An 11,240-nucleotide genomic window follows, 5' to 3' on the forward strand; every position below is an offset into this window, starting at 1 on the left:
GAATCATAGCTGGAAATTGGAGATTCATACCAAGAACATGCAGCTACATTGAAGTTACACTTCTCCTCCTTCAGCAATTACCTTTTTATGGGTTTTTAAAATGCACGGCCTTTACTCAGTGAAGACCATCCAACCTGATAGTTTATCAAGCCTGTATACCAACGCTTTTGTTCATTTCTCCCAAAACCATTGAACAAACTAGTAACTGCTCTCACTTACATGGCAGTTAGACAGCAAACCATTACACAACAGATTCAGTGCAACATTTGAATGCTCAGCTTTTGCCAAATGTCAGAATAACACTGACACCTCTTTACTGGCTGAAAGTAGTATTTACTACTCAGGATTAACCCTCTGCTTCCCCCCAGGCCTGGTCACTTGTAATAGACACAGCTCAGACCAAAGCAAGTATTGTCCATTCTTTGAGTGGAAACTCAAACAAATCTAAGTATTTTGAAGTCCTGAGCTGGCCACTGTTGCCAATCCTCTTAAACCCCATTTATTCTGTAAGTAGGGCTTACAATTTTTGGACTGATCTGGAGACTTTGCACAGGCAAAGCTGTACATGTACTTCTTTTCCTCCTTGCCACCACCAAACTATCACAGCTGAAACCTGCAGCATCACAAAATGGCAGGTTGCACACTTTTAGTACTGTTCCATGGTTTCTGTTGCAATCTAAAACCCTACACTTAAAAAGAAATGGATGGGACTTTCCCCACTGGCTGCAAACCTGGCTGTGTAGGAAGCTCCCTCCAGTCCCCAGAGAGCAAAGGTGTTAATTACTGACAAAGTACCTATAAAGACCAGTTGGAGCCATTTGAAGCCAAACAGCACTAGGCCACAGCGTTCAAAAGCCTGGTCCATCACGCAAAGTATCTAATTTTCTGATTTTCTGAACAAAACCTGCAGCATTATATTAAATCAGCATACTTTCACGAGAACCGCAATCTCTTTCCTCCCATCATGATGCTCTCTTTACAGCATGTGTGGCTCTTCAATCAAGTTATGTTACTAGGAAAGAGGTTGAAACTGAAAAAAAAAAAGATGTGATAAACCTGGAGCAGTGCTTGGTTGGGGGTTCTACTGTTGGGTTACGCAGCTTGGCATGTATGTGTGAAATACGGAATACTTGGCAGTAATCCCTTCACTGGTCAACAGGCAGGCTGGTAGGGATTTACCTCCCCCACAGATGCTTGTCAGCACCTACCTGTCTACAACTAAGTCCTCTGATCAGTAACTCACTGGGAGCATCCACTGCCTAGTTTTGACCTAAGGAAAATCTACACTAGAGATGGCTGGCATGGCCTTGTAAGACCACAAGGCAATGCTAACTGCTAGCAAACGAACCGTCCACTCAGCTTGCTACGAGAATTGGCACTTCCTATTCATCCAGTTTCAGAGATGATTTGCACGAGAGCCTGGAAGAGTTTGGATCAACTATAAATGCAAATTACACACACGCATGCTGCACACACACATGAGTCTATCTCCCTATTCCATTTATATAATGTGTCCTGCTCTAGCAGGGGGGAAAATGCTGCCAGATCAGTCCACTGAACTGACCAACTTGGGGGCCAGAAGATTGTCAGACACAACGGCTGGGAAGGAGAGGGAAGAAGAAACTGGGAACAGACTGTTTGCCTCCACAGTACCAGCCTGCCGTTACACTGAAGAAACGCAAGGTCAAACCAGAGCCTTAAACTGCTAAACAAACTGGAGCCCCTTACAACAGCCTCCCTTATTTACTATGCTTACTTGCTTAGCACTCTTTTTGTTTCCATTACTGGTGTGAAATAGAGGTGACCTATTCCCCTAGATGACAACAGGTTCAAGTTTCCAAAAGAAACATTCCTGCCATACCCCCCCCCAAACCCCACCCATAAAAAACTAAACAGTAACATACATATATGCACAGTTCAAGCACCGCAGGAAACCTGGTACTCAAAACACACTGTATTATATATAGCAAGTTCCAAACACGTATGCTTTGCTAAGTGCACCAATCCCTAAAATCATTTCACTGCATATACCACCAGCTATATACCACAGTATTTTGAGAAGACAAATACTTGTTTTGGGGAGGGGAAAAAACTGCACGCAGTACATGCTAAAGCTACAGTGTTTAAATGTGTATTTTAGTACAAGAGTGTCATTAGTTGTACACACAGCTGAACAGACAATTGAAAAGTTTGATTTTGAGGAAGCCCGGGGGGAAGACAAGGAGGGCACAATTTCTCAAAACTTGATGAGCTGAGGCAGTGAACCCATAGATCCCATTTCAGTCCCATCCCCCCTCCTCATCCTCCTGCATATCCTTTGTCCACCCAGTATTCCTGGCACAACTCTATGCGGGATCCCAAGATGACCTGGATCAAGGAAATATTACGTATTCAGCTAGACAAAACGAAAAAAAAACCTAAAAGGAAACAAGAGGAAGACATCAAAACACTCAATATGCTGCAATACGGCTTAAGAGAAGGAGCCCAGAAGAGGTCTGTCTGCAAAGAGGAAGCTGGGGGAGGAAAAATGTAGATAAAAGTCTGTGTTGGGTGTAAATGGAAACAAAACAGGAACGTTCTCCTTCACAGCAACTGCAGCAACAAATGTAATATTATGTCAACGGTTCACGATGCATGAAGAAGAACTGAAATGATGCTTTGTCTTCCACAAAAGCCAAAAAGATATTTTTCATCTTAGCTTCTGTTTTGGGGTTTTTTGTTTTGAACCTGAAAAGTACCAAAGGCACTGAGTTCCCTATTACTAGGCCTGAATCACCCAGCTGCTTCTCAAGTGTCTGAATTCCCACAGCCAAAAACTAGCAAATATTCCTCCAAAAAAATTTCGCATGCTATACTCAAATGCAGTTTCTTGGGACAGTGATGTAGCAATCCCACTCATTTCAAAGCTGGACTGCGCAGGGCACCAGAAGCAGGGACAGCGTAAGGGCCAAGCCCTCCTACCCCTTGCCAGCCCCAAGAGAGGAAGGTGATGTCCCCTTGGTTGCACCGGCGGCTGCTCCTGCAGCCGTGCTGTGAATAAGAGATAAAAACCCAAGCAGATTAAAAATAAAAGAACCCTGGCAAAAAGTCTCAATCCGTCTTCCTCTCGCTATTATTTTTAATCCTAACCAGCTCCTTGAACCTACTCATGGTATGACCCTGCAAGCGGTTGTGTCAGCACAGCTGAGGAACGAGGGGACAACGCAAGTGCAGAGGGCGGCAAAAATTCCTTAAGATAACGTGCAAGCAACAGTGGCAACGCCGTGAAACAATGATCACTGTCTCCCAGGATCAACACCTACAGTGGATGTCAGCTAAATTTCTAAGCAGAAATCATTTTCAAGCCTTCGTTATATCTCATAAAGCAAAAAATACACACACAAATATTTTTCTACTGACCAGCAGTAGGATGCAATAAGCCTTACAAAATTTCTACCAGTACAGAAGATAACACAAATTTTATTCTGATACACCAGAGGAGCTAAGTGGGCATATTAACTAGACTTTGAGTTTGTTGCTCGGAGGGTAGAAAAGGTTGTGGGGACCAGGGGTGGGGGACATGGGAACAAGAACAGGGGGGTGTCCAGGAAAACACCACTCTCCTCACCCCATCGGGCTTCTCAGGGGAATCATAAGGTCACACAGAAAACAGGAATACTTTTTTTGTTTGAAAAAGAACTTTATTTTACAGTTCATTTTGGCTTGGGACTAGGATGCAAGGAGTGTGAAGGAAAAAGGTTGAGAAAGCATTTTCCATTTCTCTCTTTTAAATGGCATTTTTCAGACAGCCTGTTTTGGTTCTTACTTCATACAGAGGACAACTCCCAGCCTCCTGCATTCTCAGCATATTTTCTGTAATATGCTTGAGTCCTACGATTTTAACCCACATTTTGCACATTCAGAATAAAAACTCGTAAGAGTTCAACAAGGAACTCATAACTGACTTCTAGGAAAGAGGAGGCAGCTTGCTACAGCAGTATCTCAAAGTAGTCCTTTGCAACTGATACCCACCACACTGCCTTACTATACAGTTTCTCTTCTCCGAAGCATGTTTTATTCTTTTTTTTTTTTTTTAAACTTCACATGGTTTCATTCACAGAAAATTAAAAATACCAACAGTAACACTAACTACTTTAGTGATGCTTTCCTTGAAATTACACACACATACGTATTGACACGTCCCTGAGAGGCCAAAGCCAGGGAGGAGGAGGGAGGGCAGGAGGGGAGAGTCTTAAGGCATTTAATTTAGCAATCACGTACTGCAGAACAACAACTGCTTTTCCATGCTTTCCAAAACAACAACAACAACAAGAACCATCTATACCGATGGATGAAGCAAAATTTACTATATCCTCACTGTTACTAGAAGGACTCCACACTGGAAAGTCTGTTTCTGGTAGGGCAGTATGTGCAACCGTACCCTACTAATAACGTAATCACAACCTTATAGCACAAAAGGGACAAAGCAGAAAGGCTATACTTTAATCATAATGCACTACTGACCTTTTCCTCGAGGGCCCTTCTTCAAAATCTGAAGAACTAACATCGTTGCTCGTTGAGGACACTTGCGATGCATCGTCCTTCTCATTCTCCAGCTGTTCTGATCCCGGTCCTAATCCTTTAGATTGGCCATTAGTGAGAAGTCCTGCAAATGTGACAAAGTAGTACACAATATTCAAAACCTGCATTACCAGTGCCAAATGGATTTTAGAAAAATTCACGTGACACTAACAGTAGAGAGCTGACGCCCAAAGCAACCATGTTGCAAAAAGATATGCTGATAACATTGATTTTACATAGAGGTATCCAATAAGAACCTGCCTGATTGTGTTTTTCCAGTTTGGTTAACTGTGAGCCCCCAGTCCCAAATAACTACACTACGGGTGTTTTCAATTGTATTTATAATCTTGTCACATCCCTTACTCAAAAAGGGACACAGCTTAGAGTCATAAACTCATCCCTGTTTTACAGAACTCCTGTTGACTGGCATAGATGAGAGCCTTTTGTATTTCTCTGTAGATCAATATAAAATTAAGCTGCTGTTTGGTCAATTTGTCATCATCTTGCTCTTCATTCTGCTGCTTCCAACTATTGCAATTTATGATCCTTTTTAAAAAAAATCCTAAATCCCAAAGAGGAACATCAAACGCCTGTTTCTCAACTCTGATTCTTCTAGCCAAATGTCACTCAACTACAGAAACTCCAGACTGCCAGTAAAGGTACACAATGCAGGGAAAATGTTTGCCACAGCTGCCTTCCCTTTTGTGCCTTTTCGCTCCTGGAGGAATACTACAGTAAGCAGAGTCACATAGATGGAAGAAAGCATTGGGCCCTATACAAGCATAATGTTTAACAAATTTTGCATATTCTACTCAAATGACTAATATAATTTGACTCTTACAAACAACAGCAGACAGACAGTGAAGCTGCTCAGACTTAAGGAAGAATTAAAATAGTAACATACTCTTCAGTAGGCTTTGGGATGAGAGGGAGGAAAACTACTAAGAATTTTATCAGCTCAGTATCTGCTTGGTGTTTTAAGAGCTTATTACCAGAGAAGCTGCAATTTTATCCAGGAGAATGCCTTCCCGTCTCTCCACCAAAATACTTTTGCAAATGGCATAACAAAGCTTTGTTTCATAGCTATATTTCCTCAGAGAAACACTGGTAGGAGGACTCCCCTCCCTTGGTCATCTCAGTACCCCTTTCTATAATTGTACCTTAGAAAGAAAACAGGGAGGGGGCTGACCCCTTCCAAGATAAGCCAGGCAGCGAGGCTTAGGAGTCCTAAACCAAAAATGCTTACTAATAACAGCAGTTCAAAACTTTCCACCTGTGCTACATCAGTGCTACACCATTTCAGACCTCTGTTTTCAGGAAAATCACCGTTTAGCACCATCAATGCACTTACTCATCACATAACCGAGCATTCAACCAAGCTCAGCTTCAAAGAGACACCGAAGCATAACCAGAGCAAGCTGTCTGCTCTAAGTACTGGCACCTCGGCCACAGCCACGGCCAAACACTCCCTCCCCGCAAGGCCATTTATTCACTGCTCGCTTGGGCACCACCACTGAGCGCAATACATCGTCTGCTAGTGGCCTCTCGAACCTTTCAGCACTTCCGATTCCAATCTAATCGCTCTGATTGCCCGTTTTTAAACAGCCTAATCCAAAGTCTGCATCATATCACTACATCATATCGCTCTCTTCTTTTTCCAATCAAAGTTTGCTCTTACTCATTCTGAACAACACCAAATTTCTCTTGACTTAGAGTCAGAAGTGGCTACATGGCGGCCACATGCTGCAGTTTTTGTATGCTGTTTTTAAAATACTACCTACAAAGCAGAAGCCTGGATTTTTTTTTGTGGGGAAGATGCAGTGAACTGATAGCTCAATTTTTTTATTCCTAATATGGAGCACACAAAGCAAAAGTTGAAACTAAGCACCAATTTTTGCATTAAAATGTCTCTTCTAGCCAGCCTAAGACTGGCAGGGAGAAGTTAAATGACCCAATTTACATTTTCACTCCCCTTTTGTTAAACTCCTTTTGACACTTCCTTTCCATTACAGAGATCTCAAACTGTGACTCAACAAATAATACAAATTTCAGTATCAGCACATGATACTACAACAAGGTTTGTAATGTAACACAATGATATGACGGGGGGTGACAGCATCCCTTCAAAGCATTCCCGAGAAAATGAAGGCGACCTTTTAAAAAACATTAAATACATTCTATTTCTATGCTGAATTCACCCTCACTAGAAGCCCTAGTGCCCAAGTTTATTCTTAAAAAAGTTTCAACTTTTGCTTTGTATTTTCCTTGAAACCACTGCTGATAAAATTTACAATTTTTAAACTCCAGAGAAGTCTAAATCAAGCCTATCATTTGAGGCCTGATACTCAGTAACTTAACTCTTACGGCAGAATTTGATTAGGTTTTCCAAAAGCAATATTTGTTCTGGAGACTTGCCATACGTAAAACCCAGTAACCTGAAGCATATGAGTCAAGAAAATCACCTTTTGGGCTGTCAACTTGCACGCACTTGGAAGGCAATTTTTTATTCATCCTTTCACCCTGCCAAACCATCAGTGGATGTGGAAGACAAGCATGATTTGTGTCCCTTAAGGAAAAATGTAGGTTTGTCTACTATTATTCATCATAACCAGCACCATCCCAAAACACAATAATACTGCAGATAACTGAAGTTAGCTATCGTCAGCTGAAACCAATTAAAACAAGTGCCCTAAAACAGAGCCATAAAACTACAAATGAGAGATACTGATAAATAATGGGAATGGGTGTCACGTTCTACAGGTTTTCAGGGCCAGCATAATTGCAAAATCCGCTCCGAAGTGATGAAAGGTACAGACAGCCACAGTCCACAGCCTCCTTCTAAGCACTGGAGAGAAAGCACATGCTGAAGTAGGCTGTTATAAAGTTTATTGCCACTCAATCATTTTTATATCAAATGCATTCAGTTTGCCCCCAGATACCTCTTCCTTCAAACACCACTCCTGCTATCTATAACTGTGATAAACCACATTCTTTTCTGCTGTGCATCAATTGGCAGCTATAAAGGGTCTGGAGGCCCCAGGATGGGGTGGGGACCCCACAGTCGTGCCAAGTGACACTTGGGCACCCCCATCACCATTAATGAGTTGGCACTGGTGCAACTGACGGGACATACAGGTCTGCCGGTGCACTGCAGGAACAGAGTCCAGCGCACATTCATTCACGTGGGTTGACTCTCCGAAGTTAACCAAGTTGCAGGAAGCAGCAAGCATTCGTGTTTCTTAAAAGCAAAGTACTGCAATTGTGTACGTATGTAAAGAGGGAAAAGCAACCGTGCGAGAAAATGGTCTTTTGCATAGTCTGAAGAGCTGAACCACTCTTCAGTCTTGGCTACTTCAGACCACCCAGCAACGGTCAAGGAACCAGCAAGCCATCAAGAGCCAAATATAATCAAAGGGACAAATAGGTCCTTTACTGCTTTTCCATGGCACATGGCAAAGCCTGTGACCGCTTACATTCTCAGCTGCTGGAGAGCTAGCAGCGTCTGCCTGTCCCTTGCCCACTGGGCTCATCTCAGGCTCAGCTCTCACTGCCTTCTCCCCTGGCAGCTGGACTCGTGACCAACCACAAGGCCCGAATAACTAGGCAGAATAAATCTGGGTTGATAAAAATAGACTTTATTCCTGTAATATGAAGTGTTTGTTTTAAAAGTCAAATTAGATTTTTTAATATTTTAAAAAAACTAAACCTCATTAAAATTAAATTTGAAAGTACAGCAACTTGGATTATAAGTCAGTGTAGGATTTCATACATTAAAATGACTTACATAAAGTAATAATTTATATATAGAGTGAAGCAGTGCATATTTGCTGCCAAAGTTTAAAAGGAACTGAAACACTGAATGGCTCAAAGTCACTGAATAAACACTGCTTTAACTAAGTCACTAATAACGAATTATTTAATTAAGTCAGAAATACAGTAACTCACATATCAAATGACATCTGTGGTCCCTTAAATACACTGTCCTGGCTCTGACTGATCAAGACTAGATACTTTAACAGAAAGGCCAAGTACTAATTCCTAGTAATTAAGAAGGGTAACTTAAAACTGAAACATGGAGATCTTAACATCCTTTCTAAAAATGTATCTTAGCCACATAAATGTCAACTTCACAGTTTTGCTGAATTCTTTTTTAAACTTCTGCATAAGCTGCAATAGCAAACTGCAATTTTATTTACATGCTACTTAAAAAGACAAAAAAAAAAAAAATCCACTTATCAGCTTCTAACTGCATTGAGAAAAAGCAGCAAATGTGAATATTACGTCCACTCTGTTACAAGTTGGGGAAAGCAGAAAAGCCCTTTCTGCCCTCTGCACCCCAGTCATTATTAAAGAGACTTCTATCACCTCCTTTTTATTTGCCTTCCACACTCTGAATGTTTTCAAATCCGTCTGTGGCTACAACTTTGTTTGTTTTTTCACACGCAGGAAGGGCTCTACAATGAGCTGAACTGTACCCTCTAGGGTGATCCAGACAGAATCCGGATATCATGGCTTTACAACCCTTGCAGAGCGTGCTCCCTCTTGTTCCCACTGCATCTCACTATCCCTTTTGCTCCTTGATTGTGGTTGTTAACTGAGTGGAGATCTTACTGAGCCTTCTCCAGCAATGGCCATGTCCCTTTCACCAAAAACAGTGTGTGTAAAGAACAGTTAAATCTGCTTAAATGAGCTTACTTCAGGGGGCTTGCACTGACTCAAGCGAATCGCTTTTCATAATAGTCTAGCAAGTAAGACTTACTATTCCAGTGCAGGCAGGGCTTAATTTATATTGGTACAGATTCGCTAACCTTACCATTTTTGGCGCTACACACACACACTTTTAGCAGCAATCTACAACTCTATTCTCAAGCCATGATCTAACCCATCTCTGGTCATCTGGAGAGATGGCTGACAGGCATGTGCAGGGCAAGTCTTGGGAGCACCTGAACACATCATGCAAAATCACAGTACCTTGGAATGCACCATACAATAAAACACTGTGTAAGTATAAATACATAGTATGAAAACAGAGGAGGAAAAGAGAAGCAGAAAGCAGCAACATAAGGGAAGACGGAAAAAATGCAAAGGAGGGTTTGGGGTTAGTTGGTTGGTTTTAAGAACAGATGAGATTACAATTACTGGTATGTTCTTCATTATTAAAGTTACTGAATAATCAGGAAACCAAAGGGGAGCATCTGAACAAACCTCAGTATCACGTGGTTAGTTGAACACAGTGGTTGGGTGAAGGGACTTTCACAATGTTTCCAAAACACTATTTCTACATCACTTACTCTAATGCCAACAAGGCATCTGAGCATGAACATTTCCGTGTTCTTACAACAAGATAGCAACACCTATTTTAGTTCGCCGTTTCCCAGTCCTAAGGCGGCTTAGGAAAAGAAATACATTCAATTGTATTTCCAGTCAGTTCTCACAGTCAGAGGCAACCCACAAAGCCATCACATTAGAAAAATCAGCAGTCAACACCACACAAACACAAGCCAAAGATATCAAAAGCATTAACTGACCTAAATAAGGGGGATTTCAACATGACCGTATTCACAGATTTCTATATGGGATGAACACCTAACATGAGCTGGTCCGCACAGTTCAGGGCAGGCGAGCCATACGGCAGATCTCAGCTATATGTGAAATACGTAACTCTGCTCCTGGGTACTTCTTGACCACACAGGGACACCCACTTCCCACTGCCAAGAGATACAGGGTTTGCCTCCCCCCGGCACCCTCCTCCTTTCATTCCTCCCTGATCCCTGCAAGCTGAACTGCTTTGGGCTGGTACAAAGGCCCAGTTTCCAGGGCAATTGGCAAAACAAACACAGACAAGTTACAAGAAGTTAAAGTGGATTTACTCGAAGCAGCATTCTCACCGCACTGGGACGACAGTGTTATTTATGAGAGCATGCAATAGCACGGATTGTAGTTATGTAGGCACGGAGCTAAAGTTTTGTTCACTTATGGAGTAACATACCCATCCAAACTTCAGCTGTGCAGTCTTGGGAGTTGCACAGGAAAGCTTTGTTTAAAAAAAAAAAATTAGTTATTTTCTTCTTTGCACAGGAGTTAGCAGGGCTCATTGAAAGAGTTTTAAACTAGATGTGAAGGGGGAAAGGGATAAAACCAGTGTCACTAGAGATAAGCCTAGGGGCAGTACGCCAATGTTTGAGGGATGGTGTGCTAGCGAGGTCCTTTGGTCTGCGGTCTCAGCGGAGGTAGGGGATGGAGATCCATGTGGCAGCAAAGATGCAAGGGTTAGGGATGTGTTAGAAACCACGGAAGTGCCTTAGAATGCTCATGTAGAAATGAGGGCTTCTCCCCGCAAAAAGGTAGCGGGATCAATAGCCCAACTGAAGTGCATCTACACCAATGCACGCAGCATGGGCAACAAACAGGAGGAGCTGGAAGCCACTGCACAGCAGGAAAACTATGATATAGTTGCCATCACGGAAACGCGGTGGGATGACTTGCACAACTGAAGCACTGCAATGGACGGCTATAAACTCTTCAAAGGGATAGGCAAGGAAGGAAAGGCAGTGGGGTAGCCCTGTATGTCAGGGAGTGTTTTGATTGTCTAGAGCTTAATGACGGTGACAATAGGGTTGAGTGTTTATGGGTAAGAATCAGGGGGAAGGCCAACAAGGCAGGTATCATGGTGGGAGTCT

General features: G+C 42.3%; 1 protein-coding gene across 4 annotated transcripts in view; it reads right to left on the reverse strand.

Moving 5' to 3' along the window:
* Positions 1–11,240, reverse strand: part of JARID2 (jumonji and AT-rich interaction domain containing 2) — a 235,876-nt gene that overhangs the window by 99,814 nt on the left and 124,822 nt on the right. For all 4 annotated transcript variants that reach the window (XM_009273717.2, XM_019470610.1, XM_019470612.1 and 1 more), the window contains one exon: positions 4,504–4,645. In XM_009273717.2, coding sequence (XP_009271992.1) covers positions 4,504–4,645 — 142 coding nt within the window. The remainder of the gene's footprint in view (positions 1–4,503; positions 4,646–11,240) is intronic.

Source organism: Aptenodytes forsteri, unplaced genomic scaffold (genome assembly GCF_000699145.1).
Source record: "Aptenodytes forsteri isolate BGI_AS27 unplaced genomic scaffold, ASM69914v1 Scaffold63, whole genome shotgun sequence".
NCBI classification, from domain to species: domain Eukaryota; kingdom Metazoa; phylum Chordata; class Aves; order Sphenisciformes; family Spheniscidae; genus Aptenodytes; species Aptenodytes forsteri.